The 24,586-nt window shown below is 40.3% G+C and overlaps 2 protein-coding genes across 2 annotated transcripts; one reads left to right on the forward strand and one right to left on the reverse strand.

Moving 5' to 3' along the window:
• Positions 1–851: 851 nt before the first annotated feature.
• Positions 852–1,427, forward strand: mafk (v-maf avian musculoaponeurotic fibrosarcoma oncogene homolog K; the record flags this gene model as incomplete). The annotated part of the gene is made up of 2 exons (XM_079232886.1): positions 852–896; positions 984–1,427. The coding sequence occupies 2 exons, from the start codon at positions 852–854 to the stop codon at positions 1,425–1,427; spliced, it is 489 nt and encodes a 162-aa protein (XP_079089012.1).
• Positions 1,428–3,328: 1,901 nt separating this feature from the next.
• On the reverse strand, positions 3,329–24,248 carry tmem184a (transmembrane protein 184a; the record flags this gene model as incomplete). Its single annotated transcript, XM_079232971.1, has 8 exons — positions 3,329–8,375; positions 10,416–10,613; positions 10,694–10,863; positions 12,267–12,358; positions 16,333–16,408; positions 18,981–19,071; positions 19,890–20,055; positions 24,045–24,248. 8 exons carry the CDS (start codon positions 24,246–24,248, stop codon positions 8,146–8,148), a joined length of 1,227 nt encoding a protein of 408 aa, XP_079089097.1. The 3' UTR covers positions 3,329–8,145.
• Between the last annotated feature and the right edge of the window lie 338 nt (positions 24,249–24,586).

Raw genomic sequence — 24,586 nt, forward strand, 5'->3', positions numbered from 1 at the left:
AGATACCGAGACATCTGATAAGCGGAATAAACAATCTACATTAAACTGGATTTTTGGGATGTAACAGGATGAAGTGACATATTGATGCTTTTTAAGTTATCAGCACGCTGGCGCTTCTTATGTGTACTATGAATAGGCTGTGTTGTGGTTATGAATGAGACTTGTTTACCCTTTTGGTGACCATGTGACTCACGCTCCCACGCCCATTTGCAGGGCGTTTCCATGGCAGCAGTCGAGCATGGAACAGTGCACTTGTAGTCAGGCTGGTCTGCAGGTCCTGAAATGGAGCCTGGGGGGGGGGGGGGGGGGGGGGGGATGTGTGCCTCTCACAGGATCACAGATCAGCGCGCCCGCTTTTTTTTTGGCCATGGCAGCAGTCTGGTAAGCATGTGCCTCCCTGTAATGAGTGCAGAGAGCTTTTTCTAAGAACTGCTCCGGCCCAGAGAGCTTTGATGCAAAGTTGTGTCGAGAGAGGCCGTCTGATTCTAAGCTTGTTTGGTCTGGTGAACATTGCCACGGCTCCTCCTCGACTCTCGAAATACAGACGCTCTCCGGTGCTCCTTTCATGTGCTCCTGCTGCCCTCTGCTGGCAGCAGTGGCCATAACACGCAAACATAAACGTTGACACATGACGTCACCCTGGAATGTTGTTGAGGTGCCTTACGAGTGAAATTGTGGGGAGGAGTGCCAATATGTATAAGTATAAGTATCTAGATGTGTTACAAGTAAGAGTATCCTCAATTGTTTTCACCCCCATCACCTAATGTGTTGTGTTTCACGTCAAGTTATTTAATTATTTCTTCTTTTCACTCCTCAGTGTGTCTTCTGTGAGATTCTGGCCAGTTGTCTGCATGCAGGGAATGACGACTAATTTTCCGACGAGCAAAGCTTTAAAGGTAAGCGAGAGAAGTGTGTGAGAAATGTGGACGTTGTCAATATTCAGACGTGGAGTTGTTCTTCACCCTTTGCTCATTGTCCTGCAGGTCAAGAAGGAGCTGGGTGAGAATGCCCCGGTGGTCAGCGACGATGAGTTGGTGGCCATGTCCGTGCGGGAGCTCAACCTCCACCTGCGTGGGCTGACCAAGGACGACGTTGCGAAGTTGAAGCAGCGGCGCCGGACCCTGAAAAACCGGGGCTACGCCGCCAGCTGCCGCATCAAACGGGTCACCCAGAAGGAGGAGCTGGAGAAACAAAAGATAGAGCTGCAGCACGAGGTGGACAAGCTCGCCCGCGAGAACGCCAGCATGAAGTTGGAGCTGGACGCCCTGCGAGCAAAGTATGAGGCCCTGCAGTGTTTCGCCCAGTCCGTGACCCGCGGGCCCCTCTCGCCGGGCAAGGTGGCCACCACCAGCGTCATCACCATCGTCAAGTCCTCCAACTACAACAACTCCAGCCCCACCCCGTTCTCAACGCTCTCCAAGTGTTAAAAGAGGACTGGGCTCTCCTCCTTCCTGGTTCTGACCCAGCCTGAACCCACTCATCCTGTACTGAGAGGACGCTCAGTGGTTAGACTGAGGGATGGGATGGGGGGAGAGGGGGCAAGCTCTTTGTGACGTTTTGCTGCATTCACAACTCCGTTTCTCACCTTCTGTCGCTCTTACGCAATCTGCATTGTCTGTGCACTGTGCAAACTCCCTCCTTCACGACTCCCCATCACCGGCAGGGTTTGGGCCTCTGTGACCACGTCCTACACGACTGTTGGCAGAAATTAGCTTTTTACTCCAGTGTGAGAACGTATACGACATGCCTTAATGTGGCCTTCTATTAAGCAGAACCCTTGTTGAGTAGTACTTGTGACAGTAAAGCCGATGCCAAATTACAAGGGGGTCTCAATGCAAATTGAGCCTTTGAAGCTGTTGCCTTAAAATGATCTATAAGTGATCAATATAGAATATTTGCATGTAGTTTAACACAAAGAGGGTGCATTGTTCCAGCTTTGAGGTCAGGTGGACACCTATTTAACAGCTACAGTTGCCAGTGGTCTCCAACCAGTTGCCTTTTAAGAGCCGGCCAAACACACCAGATGTTTCCACTGATTAGCTCCTCTTCTGTTGGACTGAGCAGTAAAATCACCTGTTTTAGTGTTTGATTTGGAGTTGAAACCTGCCTACACATGGCTCTCTGGGCTGTTTGAGAGCACTGCATTATGCAGTTTGATGACTGAAGGCCTCTACTCGTGATGCGCTATCATTTATATTTCTGTTGTCTGCCTCGGCTTAATTTAAGAGTTTTGAGGTAACGAGGTTTGAAAGTTAAAAACTCAGATTGTTTGGCCACATTTTGGATGCAAGCCTTTGCTGGACTTGTGTTGTATTATAAAAAGATGGACATTTGTGCCATTTTTTCTTTTTTTTACCTTACATTCACTGTCATTAGAGCTCATTCATGCAACGCTTGAAAACGTTGGATTTGTCAGAGGGGCTGAAAAGTGTTGTGCACAGTAAGCTGTGTTCAGACATCGGCGGTGGTTGGACATTCTGTTGGTATCTTTGTGGCCCTTTTGGCGAGAGAAAGTATTCACAACTTCTGCTCTAATATTTTTGAAACGCAAAGGAGGTGAATACTTGTTGGAAATGCCATTTGATTAAAACAGGCAGATTTGGGGCGAGTACGATGTAGAAGTAGAAAGATGAATGAGCATTTGTTCGGATTCAGAAGATTTGACACGGTCCTGCTTCCATCATTGTCGAGCACTTAAGGAACTGTTAATATGCAGTATAAAAGAAAAGCAACCAATTCCTAGAATTAGAGCTGGCAGACAGAAGCCATTCTTGCATTTCTGAAGTTAGCTGGGCTTAATTGCGTGATGATAAAACGTGGTGTGACCTAATAATGTACCTAAGGACATATGCTCCGATACGTATGCCACAGCACTTACGGTGCGTCTTTCCGCCATACGCCACTCTTTGGTAGGTAATCCATATTGGATATAGTGATAATGAGTGATCCATACAAGTGAAATGCAATTCAACTTTCTTCCTGTATATTACAGACGACCGAAATGATAAAGCTCCCACTGCCTCCTTTGTCGCTTTACATTGAGAACTCCGTCCAAATAGAAATCATTCCTACTGCTGGGTCACGAGACGTGCTGCTGCTGCTGCTGCTGCTGCTGGTGACTCTGAAACGGTAGCCGTTAGCCTTGCTTTTGACACACTCTTCTGCAAGAGAACTCCTGACGCCCATCTCTAGAAACAGTGATGTCACCGCAACTAAATGCAGTAAACGCCTTCCTCCTGTTGTACGTTTTGAGATATCTGAATATGAAATTAACTTGAAATCAAACAGTTCTTACTGAGGATCCATTCCTAATTTGGAGTGAAGTCAATAGAGATTGTTCATGTCAGGATTTTCTCTTGGCTAAGAGGACATGAGTCTTCCCCCTGTTCCATAGCTGCAAAGAACAGTTCGGGGAACTATGCTGCTGTACAACCTGCTGTGATTTTTAAGCAGGGGCAATGCTGTGTTCTTACTTTTTGTATTTTCACTTGGTTTCTACGTTGATGCATCCTATGTTCTTTTCCTGATACTTAGTTTTATATGCATATACAGTATAAAATATATATATATATATTACAGATGTTTCTATATTTATGTCCGACTATCCTGGGAGTGGTGTGATTATGTAATCATTCTTTCCATGTTGACGCTGACCCTTTTCTAAATAAGTTGTATTCACAATTACAAAACTATTTTCATAACTTTAATCTTATTTGTCTAGTAGTCAGCGTACAGACCGTGACTAGAGGTAAATACAGGCTGCAGCCAATTAGTCAAGAATCAACTGTTAAAAAAACAAAACAAGGACATTCTGACTGCAGGTTCTCATAGTTAGTAAAGAACATGTGTCCTTTTACTTCATAACTTGTAAATATGTTATAGTATTGTTTTAAACAATACCAAATAAGATGTCACGTGAGATTCCAAATCAAACGATGCAAAATCAATTCAAAAGGCAAACAAATTCAACATAATTTCTCTAGCTGGAAAAGCATTACTTACAAATCAATGGCCTCAAACATTGAAATTGTACATAATTGAACACAGCAGATTGGTACCTAATATTAATTCAATGTTCACTTCTCAGTTGGGCCTTATTAGTTAAAGAATACATGTATGTATTAGTTTATTATTAGTTCAAGAATAATAGAAATGCTATTTTGGAACCGGCATGTAAACCTAGTCTGTTGTTCTGGACATAAGGAAAATATGCTTTTCTCAAAATGTCAATTTAGTTTCAAATGATGTTAATGCTAACGCTTTTGTAACCTCTAAGAAACCGTCCCGGGAAAAATAATTCCAAAGCTGCTAAAAACTGTCCAGCCAGATCTCTTTGTGTCAAGATTGATCCGAAGAATATGAATATATAGATATAACATGTTTAAACAAGTACATTTACAAGACAATACGGCTTGAAGGGTCTTCTGACAAGTGTTCCAGTGACCTCTTGTGGTAAAGTTTAAAAACTAAATGCTGTAAAATTAGGCATTTGTTACCATATTCGGATCCAAGGTTGATGCTTTTAGGCAGCAAATTTTAAAAGTAAAAACTGTAGGAAGTATACATTTCATAATGGCCATATTAAAAAAGACAAAACCTCTCTCCAGGTGAATTAAGTTATTTGTTGTTAATCCTTCATCCAGTGTGACCCAGCACAGGTCTATTCAAGCTCTCTAATACTAGTTGCTCTTAGGCTAGCTTACCACAAGCATATATTTTAATAATGTACATTTTCTACAAGCCACTTTTTTGCTGAAATAAAAGCAGACCTGTAAATAACTTTAGTGAGTGTTACACAGAAATGTAGACAATGTATATGGGTGGGAAGAGGTAGAAACATTACCTACCATGGATCTTTTTCCTACTGCAGCTCGTTATACAATACCAAGGAGCCGCAATGGAAGTGTTCAAAGACATCAGTGGTTATTTTACACGTTTATGAACCATAACAATGCATGTATGGAGATTAGGTTTCTTGTGCATCTCGACTACGTATTCAAGGTTTTAATTTAAAAATCTGTCCGTAAAACATGTCTTTGAGTAAATAAGATGTCACACACAAGCTTCGCCAGTCCAACAAGCTACAGTATTTAACTTTAGACATGTAGAAAGTCAGTTTTAGTACATAGATTAAAGCGGTTTTAACTATAAATTCAGAAGCAGCTCCATCATAGAAGGAGTGGAGCATGTATAAGGTTGTGGGTAAAAAAACATGAAATGTTAGTTTAACAAAAGCAGTTTCTATGTTAAGTTTGTATTTCAGATGTTAATGGCTTCCTTGTTCTGGTCTCAAAACATGTTGAGGCCAGACGAGGACAGTGATAAGGCAGCATAAACTGAGTATGTACCCATAACAAAGTCATTACTCTGCTCAGATATATTTTATATTTATTTCATTGAATTGTGTAATGTTATTAAAAACACCTAAATTATTTTTATTTTACATTCATTTATTTACATGTTTTCTCAATGAACTACCCTCATGTACAAATAAAGTCTATTTGTTTCTACTCTGATTTAAAGAATGGTCAATTATTCCTATAAAGAGTCTGCATTTTTGTACCTTCAAATAAAGCTTTTCCCCTCATCTAGATGTGCAGATTCACGCAGTTCAAGTTACACAAACAAAAATAGGACTAAGACACAAAAGTCAATAATATCGTTGTACCCAAATCAATTGATTTTTGCTTTCCCAGAAAGACAGCTATAATTGGCACAAGAAGATATGAAAACAAAAGTGGTCTCCAATAATGAACTAGGAAAGCTATAAGTCTGCCATGTCATAAACACAGATAGCGTTTCTAAAAAAAACAAAGCGGGAGAAGAAACCACACAGATTTGTTGTGTTACTTTTCCTCCACACAGAATATTTGGTTTTGTCTGAATATGCCAGGGCCCTGTTTCTCGTACCTGGCTAAACAAAGTCAAGCAAATGTCCTAATCTCCATCTTAAATTAGCGAGATGATTGACATCAGGCTATCTGGGTTTCTTCACGGCTGATCCGCGCTGAAACGGTCTCGTTAATTCTAGCCAGACGTCAGTCATCTGGATAAATGCGCGCGCTCCTCTTCAGAAGGGATGATAATGGAGCACTGACACCACCATGTTCTAACAGTACAATGGCAAATAAACTCAGAGGAACCTCTTTTTATTTCTCTAATGAGAAGCAGGAGATGATCATGAAGGCATATGAGGAAGTCAATACCGTAGTCATTCACAGCAAACGCGTCGCGAATATTCCAACGTTTTTGCAACATTGTTGCCGTGAACGCAACTTTAACAGCCCCCGCTGCGAGACATAAGCGTCGCAAATATATCAGACAAGTTAAATGCGTCAGTGTTGGGAAAATGTATCGGCTAATTTGAAGTGCTTCATCACCCAAATCAATCAGATTATATGTACGAATAAATATATACTTATGAGGATATATGTACTGTATGCATGTATGAATCATGTACTATATGTGTGTATATGAGTTTGAATATGTGTATGGGCGGATCAGTATGTATGTATTATTCATAATCAGAAATTCAATGTATTCTCATCACGATCACCTTAATCATGTTCTACAATAATGATATGCATGGTGTACTAATAACACTGTCATATAATGATGAGTGCTTTCAACACATTCATAAGCTTCTTAAGAGCTAAATAAACTTAAGAACAGCGTGGCCTGCAGCGGCTGATAGTCTGTGTCTGAGACGGGCGATCAGCTGCGCCTGTGGTGATCAATGTCCGCGGCTCGAGAAGCTCTCGTAAATAAATCATTCCTTGCCGGCAAAATCTATATCGCCGCGTACAGGAAGTCATGATGATGTAAAGGATGGATCCTGGCGATCTGAAAGAACTCTCTCCCTATTAAACTATATAACTAATATCGCTCCTTCATCAATGAGGAAGGGAGCTGCCTTTTTTGTCCGGTGGGAGTGTCCAGCTTATCCAGTGAATTTCAGTAAGCCTGCCCGGGAGCAGGTTTAAATTTTTGGATGTGTTGCTATGGTGATTTATCTAAGCTTGCTTCGAGAAACCGAGAAAGCCTGACCTACGTCATCTTATCTTGACAATTAGCCCGCTAACTCAGTAAGCCAGGTACGAGAAATAGGGCCCTGAACTAAACACATTAATAACATAACATTTTTCCAAATTCATAATCCAAACAAAGTTATTTTTAAATAAAGAGAACATATGATTTACCACAATTTAAACCAATCCAATTTTGTGTATATTTTATAATCCCTGGAACATGGAATTATAACACTAATAGTGATGTGAACACTTCAAACAAAACAGGTTCTGCCAAACACTTTTACAATAGTGCAGAAGCTACAAGAGACTAATTGTTAGCGTCTGTTGAACGGCTGTCTGGTTGCACTGAATTAAACTCTTTAGCATGCTGGGAAAATTAATGAGAGGAATAGAAATCCCACTTTGGAGGAGACAGGTTTATCCAATTTGTCCACGCTACGGTAAATACAAAGGATTGCGGAGAGCTACAGACTGCAGTTTGAAGTGCCGGCTCCAAAACGAATGTGTCTCTGAACAAATCTTTCCATTTGTCAGGAAACCATGCAGAGGAATGCTCAGCACATACTTCAAATGAGCAGATGCGAGAGACGGTCCATAAAGTGTCATTCCCAGCCATCGCTGGCTTCCCCGCTTCTCTCCTGGAGTCACATATTAATCATTTCCTCTTTGAAACTGACATGAATCAGAGGGAACGCACTTCAGACGGCCAGAGAACGAGCACTGACACAATGAACGAAACAGGATCAGGGACGCCGCTGAACATCCAGCAGCTTGATTTAAAGAAATTGCACAGCTCCAGATGCCTCCGATACCGTGAAGGTGACATGTCATCTCTCTGAGATTATTACTGCCGAGATGAAGACGGGTGAGTTCACTGGTCATTGAGCTATCAATTTTAAAAAAGGTACTATTAATTTCTTCCTCCTCTTGCCGCTTAAATTATTCATTAAAACAGGACAGAAGCCAGCAGTCCATCTTAAATACTAGGATAGCGAAAATTAAAACACCTGGATTCAATCCAGCTCTGTGCAATGTGCGATACAGCCGTTTCCCCAGGGGGTCAGAGATATGGGTGGCAAGGACCCAAACACCTGGATCTTGCTGGAAAGGAGGGCTATAATTCATCATCAGAGGTGATCAGCATGATTTTGTCAGACTTGCGGGCGCTCTTGGCGCCTGTGGCCACTTTTCCGTTCGCGCTGGGCTGGACGACCTCCTGTGTGGACTGCTGCGTGTACTGCTGGTAGGCTGGGGAGAAGTTGTGGATTGCATCTTGCACCATGTCTCCTGGGTTTATGGTTTCCTTCAGACCGCTGGAGATGCTGTGCATAGGAGGCTGGTTTTCTGTAGGAACAAAGGAGGTTATGAGATCATTGATAAGATAATCGTGCACGTGACTGCGATGTTACAGCTTTAAAAGAAAAGCTGGGCAGTTACTTCCTGGAGTTTTTTCTTTGGCTGCCTGGGAACTTTTCCATTCCCCCAAATAACTTTAAACAAATTAAAGAAATACAACACATTAATTGGATAGTTTTAGAGGTGCTGATTTAGAGGTGTAGATAAAAAAAAGGCATAAAAAATTATAATACAGCAAATTAATATTCCAGAATCAAGAACGAATGTTTTTGCTTCATAAAATGTATTTTGTCTATCAATTCATTACCTTTTTTGTGTAATTGGGACTATAAACTAACCTTTGAGCGACATTATGGCTGTAATATTTGATTGGTTAAAACATTTTTATTAGGCACCATGTCTTTCTTTCATCATTTTCACTGGCTGCAGTTTATTGTTTATTATATTAAAAGACCGAACACAATTCAGTCACAGGCATCGTCCTCACTGATGGTCCCTTGGCCCCCTGCTGGGACCCAGGTTGAATTTTGCCCAGAACTAAAAGGGTGTTCAAAGCAAAAAAAAAAAAAAAAGGAGTGGGGGAACATCCACAGCCTTCTGTTTCAGGTTCACTGGCAGTGCTGTCTAGCTCGGCTTATGGAGGTGGCTAGGAGAAGGGCACGGTGGGATGGGTAGATGGGTGTCCAGGGCAGTTAGGCACGGTCTGCTGAGCTTCTCTTTACTGCCGGTCCACAGAGGGCTGAAGCACAGGAAGGGTAAACCGGAGGTCTGGCAATATCTGTAGTCACACACATCAACACCTGAAGGTGGGTGTGCACCAGCTGAAGTTCAGTGTAATTGGTAGTGTCAAAAAGTGCAGTTGCAGTGGGGGACTAGATGCAGGAAGCACTACAACATACATTTATCTTTTTAACAAAAAAATGAAATAATCAGCTGTCAAACACACAATTTGTCTATCCCTTTGTAATTGTCATCTTGATAAAAAAAAAAAAAAAGTATATCAAGTAGATACAGGAACGTTTTTGTTTTCATGACCACCTCCAGTTCTGCTGCTTGTTAAGCAGCTAAAGGGAACACAGGGGTTTCTATAGCAGGAAGAAAGAAAAAAGGCAAATGATTGATACCACTGCGGAAGGCTTTTCCCATGGCTTCCATTTGTCTTTTACTTGCAAGCAGCACTGACGTCAAGGCGTACCGCGCCCTCCCTGTTCTGTTACTGTACAGTGGTGTTTCAATCTCTTTTCATCTTCATTGTTTTACTGGCAACTGTCCTCTGAGTCATGAGGAACAACGTGCCTCACGCAGGAAGCACTACAAGAACAAATGGCTTCATATTTTTGCTTGCATCCACAATTTGTTCGTACTCACTACATATATCACTTGTATTTAAATCAACATTAAGCTTCTGAATGGCTTACATACCCCTTCAATGCTTTTTGAATCTCCTGTAACACCAGTACTGATGCTTTCTTTTGGTGGCATCCCCCTCAATTATTGTAGTTTTAGAAGTTTTTGTTTTAACACGTGCGTTTAGGGAGCGTTACCCATGTTAATAATAATCACAGGCCACACGCCCCCAATTTATGACCAAAAATCATTCAGCACACCTGGTTAAGAACGTTTGTTGAATCAGGCGTTGACATCCCCTCTTTCTTCAACAAAAAATTAATAGAAAACAAAAAAAGATATTGAAGAGCATATTGCTGCATGAGACCCAATGTCTGCCCTCAGGCTGATGAAAGCCCCTGCCAACTTCCAACCTGACCCACACACTGATTATAGCAGCACTACATTTAACTCAAGTACTAATTTGGAACCATGTGGATATTCAGGTGGAGTATCAGTGTAAAATAGAGGGCTTGAACATGAAATCTAACTTTAAAAGTCAGTCTGACTGGACCAACTGGCTGCCAAAGGCACAGAGGAATGCAATTACTGTTGCTCACACTATCAAGCCAGTGTCAGTCCATACTCTGGGGGGGAGGGCAGAAGGGAGAGAGGTGACAAAGCACAGACTGCAGCGCTTACCTGGCACGTCATTCTTTTTCTCCTGGTAGACGGTGCAGGTGAAGGCGTATCGGAGGGCGATAGCAGCGAAGAACATTTCGATGCAGGTGATAAAGTTCTGCCAGCCTGCAGCCACGGTGCCGGCGCCGACCTCATGTCCATCGATGAAGAGCGCGTTGGGTATGACGCCGCTGCGCTCCAGGATGGCGAGGACCATTCCTACAAAAGCAGCAACCTTTTTTGATCAGAAATGCATACTTGCATGTACGGATGCAGAAAGAGCGAATGAGGGAACTCACCTTGCCAGAACGATAAGAAGATGACAGATTTGATTGTGAGGAATTTCAGCACGGGTTCGTACGGCCTGAGCAGCTCACTGGTTGCGAAGAAGAAGAGGAAGAGAGCGTAGAGAGCCAGGCCGACTGAGAAATTGTAGATGATGCTGATATATAGGTATCCTCCATTTATGCTGCACAGAAACAGAGCAGGGGAAGTCACATCATTACAAATGTGGTAAATTCACGACCATGCAACGTTTCTGTCTTTGATCATATGACAAGCCAGCGGACGGCAACTTCCATACATTTTTGACAGCCACAATTTATTCATGTTTTTGATCCATGTATTACTTTGGGCTGAATGAAAAGTACTGGCAGCTTAAATGACATTTTTCAGCCATATTGTCAGAGAAGCTGGAAGTAGTTTTATCCTCCAACTTGAAGCATTTATTAAAGCCTGATTGTACTCGTCCTTATTCCAGGATGCATTTGATAAAAAGGCAGACTTGTCTATATTTCATTGTCAGGCTGCCTTTCTACCCTCTTTGCATTCCAGGGAGCTTCTCTGAAGCCTCAGCTGTGACTACACTAATTACTCCTATCCATAGAGTGCATGGTTGGCTGAAAGCGTATAAGTAAACAATCAGTGAATAATCATGGTCTTGCTACAGGGCTTAAATAAAGACATGAAATAAGACAAGTTATTTATGACTGCTAATTTTGCTGTTGAAGTATATGGAGAAATAAGCAGGAAGAATTTAATCATGTCTATCTTTTAGCTCGACAGTAAGAGGGTAATGATATAAAGCTGATTGGAAACGTCTGTTGCAAGCCCTTGTTAAACCCTGTGCTTCTTCGGAGTAGTTCAGAAACAAGTGTCGTCACAGCTGAACCTTTAGAAAGAGACACCGAGCCGAGCGGCGGCGAAGAGCACCTGAAAAACTGTCAGGCAGTTTATGGACTGCAGATTTTATAGCTTTTGATTACACGCTAAAGACACTTTTATTGATGTATTACCCTCTCCATATTCTTTTGGGACCCTTACGGTCTCATCTGGTACGACTGCAAATACACTAAAATGATGTTTGTCAGTCTGCGATTTGCTCCGTCTTTGTATCACATTCAAAGTAAAGGCATGAAATGAAACAATACATCTTCCTTTATAATAGTGCTTTACTGAGTGCAACATGCAATACGAATCAAGTGTCTTCATTTCAAGACACTTACTACATCTGGGGAAAACTTATAAAGAAATATATATATATTTATTTAGTCCATATATCAAAAACCCTTGAATTACTTTTTACAATCCCAACAACAGCCAGAAGGATGTGATTATGCCTGACACAACTGGGACAACCTGCAGTAAAGTACCTGCAGACTCCCACAGGAAAGTTTGATCCCAGCACTTTGCCTGAAATTAAACCCTTTAATTCTAAACATCTTCATCGTGCCAACTGTGAAGAGGTGATACAATTATCTCCATTTTGCAAATTATTTCCATCTGCACATAAACAGCACACAAGCCTGCTGGCAATGACATGGAACGCGTGAGATACATAAAGAATGAAATGGAAAGAGAGGTGATGCTCACTTAAAATCTCCATCATGATATTTGCCAAAGGCCTGCAGGATGATGGTGATGACTGCCATGATGGGTTTGACAACGCAGAACTGGAGAGTTGCCTGGAGAACACATTGCAATTCAGAAAGAGACACCAAAACAAGCAAGGACACCACAGAGGAGTAGGAAGATGAAGAAGAACGTCACGATCTGTTTGTACGTCTCAGAACCTGAAAGAGATCTGTAACTGCTCACTGCCAACAAGCGAACTCGCTCATTAAAAGGTTATACCTTGTCGAAAATGTTTTATGAGTGTGTATATGTTGGACTATTTCTTGGCCAAGAAAAAGTCTTATTTTCAACCTTACATTTTTAGTACAGCGCACTCAAATAAGATGTAACCGGTTAAAAAAAACAAAATAAACGTAATGGTATTCAACCGTTGCATCCTAAGCATTTGAAACTTTCGCCTGGTAAACAGTTTGGGGTGCAGCGTCTTCATGCGGACACGGGGATCAAACTACCAACCGCATAACTAAAAAGGTCAAGCCGCCTCCTGACACAGCTTTAGAGGTGCATGAAGGTGGATTTGGACGGTGACATGCCAGTAATTTCCCCGTTTACAATTGTTGAGCAAAGCTAATTTAGCACAATTATGTTTTGTCGTGCCGCCCCATCTCAACTTCAGCTGTGAAACCCTGCGTATCATAGTTTATTACGCAATATCCCAAATTACACATTTCAGACTCATCATTGTTGTCTGTATCACGCAGTTGGATGAATCTTCTTACAGCCAATAAAAAAAATAACCATCTCGTGTTATTCATTCATAAAGCTCTTCTGTTCCTCACATCTCTTTTCTCATTTAAATCTCATCACTACAGCAAAAGATCCAGTGATCACTTAACCTTAGAGATCACTCATGTATGCACTAATGTTGGCAGAACTGGGTTTTAGTACTCAGCAGCTTCTAAATGGAATGAACCGCAAACTGCCCTTAAACTCAAGTCTCGAGTCCCTGGGAGATTTTAAAGCTTTATTAACTGATGTTTTACATTATTTTTGAACAGTTTTGAATTCCTTGTTTATTATGTAGTTATTATGTAGTCTGTAAACGTCCTTCTTGAAAAATAGATTTGAGTCTCAATGAGACTGCCTGATTAAATAAAGATTAAATAAAACATTTAAATAACTGGCTGCAGCTTTATACTTAAAAAGGACAGATATGATGTTTTCATATTCTCATCTAATTACCAGCAAGTAAGCAAATAAGCATATTTCATAATGTCAAACAAATATTTAAAAGACCTGAATGCCCTTAATTAAAAAGGTAATTATAAAATACATTTGTTGTTAAAGTTGTTGTTCTGGAAAGCAAACCATCCAATACTGATGTCTTCATACCGATGTGGAGAAGGAGGATGTTTGGTCGGCAAACATGGACCTGCATGCAATATCAGACTGGAGGACAGGTGTCCCCTGTTGTGTATTGAAGCCTGAACCAACCAATTTGACAGAGGTTTCTCCAAACTCCCATTCCCGTCGCGGCACTTTAAAGCAACAGACCAGGAGTGTTGGACTTGATTAGTCAGAGGGAAGCTTTTTTTGAACGGCCAGTCTAAATCAGTCGTGGGCTTGAAAAAATGACATCAATAATCATTTAGATAACTGATTTGCTTTGAGAATATTAAGTGACAGGCTGGCACTAGAACAGGCATAGGGAAAGCCAAAACTGCCAGTACTAAAAGCTTCAAAGCAAATCATTTTGCACGATACTTCCTGACATGCTTAATATTCCAAACACAATGCATGTTCATAATACTAGTAGATTAAAAGCCATCCACCGTTTCTGCTTTAAATTAATTTAGTCAATATAACTGCACACAGACTCTATACAAATCTAGTAATTTTAATACTTTAATACTAAGCTGCATGTGAGTGTCAGTGTAAACTGCACAATACAAATGTAAGATAATATGTTCATTAATTATATCCTGAAACTACATACTTAAAAGCTCTACTTCAAACTGATGCATCAAAAGGTTTTGTGAATTTAGGATGACATGCACATCTGTTATAGTCACCAGGTTTGACTTTTATTTTGTGAGCAGCCTGCCGGCGTTTCCCATTACAATACTAAATCATTTCTCAGAAAATTCACAGCTTGAAATGACCCAAAGCATTTTCTTTCTGCTATAATGTTTTACTACATCAGAGTTCTTTGAAATTGATTGAACAGTTTAATTAACAAATGTATGCATCTGCTCACAAGGTCAATGTTTTTATTGTCATCCTCACACTTAGCATCTGTGCTGTGGTCCACTCTTGCATCTTTACTTCCTGCTATGCTACTCTCTGATAACTTCTGTCTGATGTCAATACATTTGTTTCATTTTCTACATCAACTTCTTGTGTATTCTGGCTGCTGTTCTTCCCTTTAAAGTCCCAGTGAAATGGAAATTAGAGCATCTTTAGCTTCTGCACTGTGTGTACTTCACACTGAAACAGACATTTTCATTTAATTGGACGGCTAAAAAGTGTCTTGATCCATTTTGTGGGTGGTTGGGTCAAATGGAAAAACATTTAAATTCTTTGCACTTCTTAGGGAAGCTTCAGTGTTTGCTTAGATGAGGGGCTAACACATTATTCACTGATGTGTAAAAGCAACCTAAACTAATTGTGCTTCTGAGAAATAAGGTTGGAGGATAAGCTGCTGTTTCATCCAAAGTAGTATTTTGTAGGTTTAAGTCTTTTATCATATTGTAGGACAACTTTAAGGTCTTATTTTCCTAAAAACTGGGCCAAATCCTGCATCCCAGGGATTTGTTGTTCTTTTGAGGGTACAATAGATGAAGGTTCCTTGTGACTGCGTTCGTGCTACACCTGGCTTAACAACAACTGGCTTTGATTTATAAAAAAATGTCTTAAATTCAAGATCAAATTTAAATATCCCTTTTCAACCTTTGTAGGTCACATCTCTGGTAATATCGTGCACCGATTATATTTGCAAAAAAATAATTGGTTCGTATTTCCATGTCCAAATCGAATCATCTTTTTGTCCTCTGAACACCATATTGCTCTTCATTTGAAGTCCGTCAAGACCATTAAAATCCTGTGCTCTGCCAGGGTTGTGTTCACTAGTTTTTCTATTTGACTTTGATGAGCTGTTGCGTATATTTCACCTTGAAGTTTTCTTTTAAAGACGAACGCAGTGCTGTTTTCTCCAATTGCCAACACTATGTGATCAATATAAATCGAGTTTTGCAGTAAAAATAACAAATAAATAAGTCAGACTGCAGTTTATCACTACTTTGAATCCAGTTAGCCACTCACTTCCTGGAAGTTGACCTGCAAAACAGCATTTAATAATCTCAAGTGTTCAATATATTGATTTCAGAAATTTGCTGTTCATGAATGTTAATGAGGTTGACCTATTTTAAAAGCAGAATAAATCAATGCTAAGCCCTTGCTTGAGGCCAACACTTTTACTGCACTGACACCCAGCAAACTGATGGGGGTTTTATGCGACAATGTATAATGCTCTTTTAAAAATTGATTGTGCAGTTCTTTAATTGTTCAACAAAGAAAGATCCTTTAACTACGATTTGTTTCAGATATGCCAGCAGAGAGAACTTGTCGTGTTTTCCTTTTAAAAACACTTCACGTAAGCCCCCTATGGAGGCTCCCTGATTGTTGATCACTTTTCGCTTCTAAAGAAAGAAAAGTTCATTTCACCATATATTTTGTTTTTTTTAATCAGTGTTTTGCTGGTAGATTGTGCAGCATCCCAAGACACTGGGAGGGAGCGCTGCACTGACAGCTCACATCATCACTCTGTGTTTTTTATCAAGCCGCTTTCACCTGGCCTCAGTTGTTTTGTTTCACCAGTGGATGTTGTCCTCTGAAAAGCACACAGCCAATTATAAAAGCTGTCATTTTTAAGCAGTCTGGAGATCTGGGCAGAATGATAATGTACGGTGCACTATCTTGTTTTCTTCCAAGACAATTTGACATGTTCTTATTTTCAGTGGGCGTACATTTATTTCAGTGGTCAAAAGGAGCATCTCTAGTGCGGAGACAAGGGGATGAGGCTCACCTGTTTGCAGAATCTTAAGAAGCCGATGGAGTAGCTCATTCCGGAGAGGCAGCAGGTACCGTACAGACAACTTGACCTGTGAAGGCAACAGGAAATAATGAGCCATCAAGTCAACACTGAAACAATTAGCATCAGATAACAGAAGCAAGTTCAAATATGCATTGAGTGACATGTAAAATAGAAACACCACACAATAAACACTGGCTTGCTTAAATGCTTTTATTTTTTGTTTCAGCAATTAATCAAATGGATTCATTGTTTTAGTATTTTTTCATAGGAAACTATGAGGGACACCATGTGTTGAGCCAAAACAACACATATTTTAATCAAGTAAATATTTAACAGATCAGTATATAATACAAATAATTGTTATAACTGCTTTATCCAGTTTTCCGTTAACTCAGTTATACGCTACATTTTCTGACTGGTGCTGTATTTGACGGCAATGTATTTAGAGATGTTCCAAATATAAAAAAAAGAAAAAAAAAGTCAAAAGTTGCCACTGACAATTGACAAAGAAAATAGAGAATATATTGTTCCTGCAAAGCTGCCTACATGACAAAATCCCAACTGGGAGTTATTTCAAGCTATAAACAAACTATGGATGTAAACTGAACACTCTGCTTGCACCATATTGTGTGTAGTTGCACATACAATCAGCTTCATTTTGATTAATTTGCAATTCAGAATACTAGTATTTGGAGAATTAATGAAAAACAAACACTGCGGCCATTTTACAAGCCCATAGAACAATACATGTGCAGTAGTAGCTCCAGGCATTGTGTGAGACAGTCGATTTAAAGGCTGCTTGGTCTCATGTCTTCGGCAGATTAACTGAATGAATTTGGCCTAAAACAACCGCAATAACAACTGGACTGGTCTGACAATACTGAAGAACTGGACAGTAGGTACGACTCATCCGCTCTGGTATCAGCAGAAGTAATTTATACTATTTAGGAGGCAGTTTAGAGGGTGGGGAGGCAGAAGAAATAAACAAACTGGTGAGAAAGACTGACTCCGCTTACGGACTGAGCCTGGAAGAAGCAGAGCGGAGGAATAGGTCTCAACTCACTGACCCTAAAGCATACTTGCCAACCCTAAAGCATATTTGAACACCCGTGCCAATTTTTCCCGGGAGACTCGTGGTTTTTTTATTTGCACTCTCGATTTTCTTGCTGGATCACAATTCTCAGATTTTATGAAAAACTATATACAAGCTCTACGACTTGAAAAGTCTACCGTTTCCACTCAGACAACAATACAGCTTGCACCTCATCCTTCTCAGCGACTGATAGACAGAGGGTGAAATGGAGAGTAATAAGAGAAAAGACCTGCGTGGGCAGGACCGTTGTGACCGGAGGAGCGCTTGAACCTCTCGGTAAGTATGCAGCATAAACGGAGGTGTTTTAAGGCTGCTGTCTCCGGGCATTAAGCACCGCCTCTCTGGCAGGGCCCGGCTGCAAGCCTGTGCATGATGCAGCCTACGGAGGCCTGCGCTCAGGCCTTTAGGGAAGAACTCAGCCGACTTCGTTCTCGGCTGAGATGGACCACATAGCGTCTTTCAGTTTACTTAAAGGCATTCGTGTTTTAACGATTCTGTTCTTCTACAGTGTTGTTTTTTGTATTTTTGATAAGAAGCATTTTCAAAAAGGTGTGTCGTGTCTGCATGTTTGTAATCCAGAGTTAATTCATAAGAAAAAAATCTGGAAAACCACATTTTAAAAACAGAATACTTCTATAAATAACAAATAATTTAAAAGCGTAATGTCGGCACGTCTAAATATTTTAATCGTTTTCATGACCTCATGACCTCATGCAAATGAGAGCATGGTTATGCAGTCAAATTGAATTTGAGAAACAAATGTGGGATTTGCGAGTGAAAGTGTTTCTTGCTCTGTGAATTCCCCACAGAAGCTGTGTACATTCCATGTGTATTATTTAGGAATATCACACTTAATAAAGTTTATTAATGAACCATGACATATTAAACTGAAGCTTATGTCGATATACAATATTTATCAGAAAAGGAGTAGGTTTTATGTGCAGCTAGAAGAGACCATGTTTCTAACATGCCAACAACTAAATTGTGAGCATGGTCTGTGTGATCTCATTAATCTGCCATGCTGCTGATTAATACATACTCGACCTGAACTCACTACAGTACTATCCTCAGCATTGTCTTTGGAAATCCTAAAGGACGTGTAACAGCAAGGCAGTGCAGTGAAGATGTAGAATTTGTGCCTTGTCCCCAGTGGACGGTGCTGAGCGATGCCACCATTTATCAAGGCTCAACATGAGCGTCTCCACTGTCTTCAGAACATGCAAAAGATCTGCTGCGCTCTGGCTGAGTCAGACATGGAACACAGCCTGTCTGAGGCTGGTCGAAAGCTCTCAGATAAAGGATAAGATCCACAGATTAAGTACTTGTTTATTGCCCTTTCACTGGGTTGTTCACACCAAATGCTAATTCAAGGGTGGGAAGATACACTTTGCCCCTTTTGTGATCGTAAACATGACCATATCGCAATTTATCCTAGTCGAGCTAAAATGAAGGTTCATCAAGGTATCATTTAAAAAATAATTATTAAAATCTTCAAGCCGGTACCAAACTGGTGTGTACATGTATGAATTGGAACGAGGGCACTCACTGTATGGTCTTCCCCCGGATCTCTGACATGATTCCACTCTCTCCTCCCAGATACTCAAAGGACAGGCTCAGGAAATTGTAAATGACAAACGCTGCAACAGAAAGAGAAGCGTTACCTTGTAAACCCCATGAACCACGGCCTGGTTTTTAAACTGTGGAATAATATCTCGTCACCTACAAGTATAACTTCTTTTGAAAAGGTCAACTAATTTGAGAGGAGAAAACATCCACATGATAAAAAAATAATTAGTCCTACTTTTTGGAACAATAACTGTTTCAGTCCTTACATTAAGAAGCTTCCAAGGGTTCTGTGTCTTGGAAATTCCTTCCTAATCCTTTCTTGCTATTTAAAGAGGGATTAAATGAAGCTAATGCAGATGGTGTCCAGTCAAGAGAAGGTTCATTATGTTTTAGCCGCAGTCGCTCTCTGGTATTCTAGTCTTAATGCTTTCTGATGCGCTGCACTTATCAATCAGCCACAAAATTGGCCTGCAAACTGGAAACTAATCTCCTGAATTATGTATTTCTTACTTCCCCCTTTCTCAAATTACTTGTAATCCATTTTGCATATGATTCACCTTTGCCAATGGTGAAGTAAATTGGTCTTAAAACATACATAACAAATAAACAATGCCAGTTGCAATGTGCAAAGGCAACTGAACTACAATGTACAGAACAGCGTTGATATAATATTTGAATATTGCACCTTAAGAAAAGACGTGTTGTATTTTTCTTCTTCTCATTTGCAAGTGAAAAAAAACTACTGCACAAAAAAAGGATGTTCCCAACCCCTCCTAGAAACGTAACATCTCAAACCATGACTGGTGTGCAAAACTAGTTTGGTCAGTTCCTTGTCAGCCATTTAGAAAATGCAAATAACGTCAAGGAGAGTCATACTTGTGATCCGTACCTTCGTAGCAGTCTCGAACAGAATCAAAGTAGACATAGTACTGGTCGTTGCTGATAAAGAGAAGGCTGAGCCAAGAATCAAAGGCGTAGACTGGCACAATAAACAGGATGCGGATGATGTAGCGCTGCTCATTGGGGACAGTGTAGGACCGAAGGTGTGTATAGATCTGAAAATACAGAAACAAAGAATATGGAAAACGTTAAGTGAACAAGAAAAATGTGAATTCACTGACAAGACTCATGAGTTATGGATTAAACCAGTTATTTTCAACCAGTGTGCCGTGGGAAAATGTCCAATTTCCCTTAATCGGTCCCAAAAAATATTATTTAGTTTACCGAAAATGTGACATTTTGCAACTTTGTGGGTTGTTTGTGTGCCACGTGATATATATTTTTTTATTGTAGAAAATGCAGGAAACTTAAATTTCTGTTCATGATGTAGGAAATGACATACTGTAGCCAACGATGTGTTCCTACAGCTTTGACGCAAAAGCAATATAAACCGCATGGCTGTAAACGTGATACATCAACAACCAGAGAGCTTATGAAAAACAATCAAAAAGGCTCGCGATGACATTATTTATAGCTACATTTGATCTAGTACTGACTGCTCTGTGCGATCTGTCACTATGAAACAAAAAGATCACACCACTCCCATTTTGATGATGCCAAAAACATTCCAGCTTCATACCTATTGGACACACCTTCTATTGTACCGCTTTAACTTCAGATACAGAAGCAAACAATATGATCAGTAAAGTTCACTGAGCTCTTAACCTTTAAAAAAAAACAAAAAAAAAACACAAAACTCCCATATGGCCTCCATAAAGGTGATATGGTGCAGCGGACAACATTTATTGACAGCATATGGCAGACAATCGGACTATTATTCTTTCTAGTGACCTTTAGTTTTATACACAAGGCTTAATTTTTTGTTGGGCTGTAAGGATTCATGTGTTCGTACCGAACCATCACAGCCTGGAGGAAGCAGAATATACGTAATGTGGAATAACGCACATAATGTGAAATAATGCACATAATGTGCGCGGGTGCCCGGCAGCTTTTAGCCTCATGCCGTCAGCAGCATAGGCATGGTAAATGTGTTGATGTCACGTCATCCTAATATAATGCACAAGTTTTATTTTTCTATGTACTTTGAAATTCATAGCATTAGAGATGCTTTACAGTTTTTTTAATTATTTGTTCAGAGTTTGTACAGTGTAATACAGAAGTGTTTGAAACGTTCCTAATATTTATAATGAAAATAGTTTCCCAAAATGTTAAAATACTTCACTTCAGATTTTGTCCATTTTAGATATTATTGTCTGCTCACTTTAATCACTTCAACTGGTGCAATATAAATAAATTGTATTCCGTCTGTATGTTTTTATTACTGTTTATTTATATTACTTGTTTTTATTTTACTATGTGTCTCTTGTCTGCACTTTACCCGTCTGCTGCTGTAATCCTGCAATTCCCCCACTGCGGGACTAATAAAGTAATAAATATAAGGAATATCTTAGATCTTATCTTATCAAAATAAATGCATTTGTTTTTCCGGCAGTTCCAAACTTGCAGCGAACCGTGAATCCTAAACCAGGGTAAGAACCGAACCGTGACATGTGTGTACCGTTACGCCTTTAGTCATGGAACAAACACATGATATAACAGTTTTACCCCAGATGAGCATCATTCAAATGATAAATTACATTGTTGAATCCCTAAAATGTCCCAACTGGTGACTGTAATGATGCCGAGACAAGTGTTCCCTTATCTGTTCTGAACTCACGCCAATCCAGCACTTAACAGTCTGTATGTCTGCAGAGACCAATGTGTTTTAAAGTACAGTTAAACTGCACCCTCTTAGGTAATGCTAGCAGATGACTGCAGGTTGGCTAATCTCACCAATGTTAACAAATCAAAAACAAAGCTGTTGCAACATAAAGCTGAAGGGTTTACACCTCTGATCCAACGACAATATAGAATAGAAATACTTCAATACTCTATAATACAGTAAATCTAATTAACCCTTGCATAACTGAATTCAGATCTGACTAATGCTCATAGGATCTCTTCAACCAAACAATTAGCATATGTAATAGGAAAACCTATGAAATAGTTTCATCAATGTCCCTCTGCAGATTTAAATGTAGAGCTTATTACAGACCAAAACGTATTAGGGAATATTGTTGTGAGGCCAGACGTTGCAATCATTTTCGAATAATGACTGATGACTCATTCTTCATAAAGAGGCCATTTAAATAAATAAAAAAATGTAAATCGCTAACCAACTAAAAGTTTCTCAGCAAACCAAGATACTTACGACCTATTAGTTAACTTAAGAAAGTCAACACATTGGTGAAACAAATAGTCAATTATTTTTTAGTATATTTGCAGAAAATGAACTATTCTAATAAGGGATAGTATGATTTTTTGAGAAGCACTTCGGCTCAATTAATGAAAAACAAATTCCTGAACACGTTTTGTGCCGTTTTGATTTAAAAATCTACCATCGTGGGTGTGAACATTATTTATTTCTAAAAACCTTCATTTGTAGAAGCAAACTAAACAACATCCAGAGTCTCACTCTGCTAGGCGCATTCAGCTTGATGAAATGCCCATTAGAGGCTGATTACTGGGAGGACGGGGGTGTGATGCATTTGGCCATCTACGTGTGAAGTGAAGCAGACTGGAGACTAATGTCCTCAATCTACCTGAAAAACCAGAAAAGCCGACTACAACCTTCCTGACTCCATACAGCTGACCTGACGGTAATGCATAGTCGCATGCTGAATAATGGCTTCAAGTCAAGCTCAGATGTATTTCTGCATCGGCTGCCCTGACAGTAGAGGTAGAGGAACCACAATGTTTAACACATATATAGCTGAAACAGAAGTGATTGCACATATTGTATCTGAATGCAAGGATGTGACGCAGCCATGCAGCGCACCGTAAGACTACTCTGTTGATCTTAATCCCGAATGCTTCAAGTTTCAGAGGGACCAATAAGTCCACAAAGACAAATGAGCCGCACTCCAGCCCGAAAAGCATTGGCGACTTTACAGCAAAGAGGATCTAAGGTCATTGTCTTTCCTTGTTTAGTATTCAGAATGTGAGTTTAGGAGTCTATAGCAATCCTCTAGAGCCGAGTCAGATGAAACACCACCGGCATTGCAACACTAGTTCTGCAGATCATTTTATTCTCCCCGTGTCCGAAGAGATGCCTGTTGCAAACCTGCTGCGTTCTCCCTGTGGTACACTCGCTATTTATTTGTTCAATTAAAATATCTCGTGGCAAGTGTTTGGCCAAACCGGTACTACATTAAAAACGATAGAAACCAATTTGCTGGATATTGAGTCACAAATCCCTAAACGGAGATTGTTTTCATACTCACAGGAAGCAACATGTTTATGCTTTGTATAAAAGGCACCAAAACAATACAATCATTGACTAAAACTGTGAACTATAACAGCTGTACACCATTAAAACCACAGCGAACAAGACAAGACCCTCATCCTTTACAACGCTGTAAATGTTATCTCAATATAAATTGATTTCCCTGCTGATAATACACTGCACCCTACTGCTCTCTACCAATGATAACACCATAATGATAAGCTATCATCTGCGCACAGTGGGTAACTCACCCACACAAGAATCATTTATTCTTCCTGATTCTCCCCCTCCAACATACAGAGAGCTCGCTGTGTATTTATTGTCCTTTAATCAGCTAAAGGATTTTCGGCCATTTTAATCTCATAGTCAACTTTAAACTAAGCAAATCATTCCCACAATGTGGCGAGGCAGCGCAAGCACAAAGTAGAAAGAGAAACACCTGCCTGGAATAGTGTATGACTAGATGAGAGACAATGCCAGGGCGAGTATGAAAAGAAGCAGTGTGAGCTGAGACACTGAACTCACAACACTGTGCTGCAGGGTAATAATCCTTTGTGGATATAAGCATTTGTTTTGTCCTCTGACAAGGGAGGTGCAATGTGTCATCCTGCAACCATCTGTGATTACATTTACTCGACTAAGAGTGCAATGCTTTGAGGCTGTAGGATTTCAATCATTAGTGTTATGTGGTGCAGGGATTTCCCTCCAAGCTTTAGAGATATTCTTGTCGATGACTTTTGTGAAACGGAACAAACTCACCTGGTGGCATGTCATGAGCAAGGCGGACCAGACAAATATCCCTGAGAGGGCCTGAGCAGCCACTGTGTTTAGAAAAATATAGTCTTCTATGAGGGTCCCGTTGCTCGTTTGAATAATGGTCACGTCTGGGAGGATTGGTGCAGCCAGGTGAACCATAGAACTATTCTCGGCTGATGAATCCATGGCCTCCGAAGAAATGTTCATCTGAAACAGAAAAACACACACACACACACACACACACACACACACACACACACACACACACACAGTCAGTGTGAGGTTTATGCTGCGTTCAAGCCAAAAGCGTGAATGTAGCATTACAGGTAACATGTGAGTTTCAATTAAATTGTGTTCTCTGCTGTGAACACAACGAAAACTAGATTGTTGTTACACAAATAACACAATAATTCGTTAAATAAACTACTGTAGATGGAGGTGAAAGGCTGTAATACTGTTGTTTAAATCATGCACTGTCTTGATATGTCTTCTTTACCGCCAACAAACAGCTCACCTTGTCTCGGAGAGGGTGGACGCAGCGTTAT

The sequence above is a fragment of the Taurulus bubalis genome, assembly GCF_910589615.1.
Source record: "Taurulus bubalis genome assembly, chromosome: 17".
NCBI lineage: Eukaryota > Metazoa > Chordata > Actinopteri > Perciformes > Cottidae > Taurulus > Taurulus bubalis.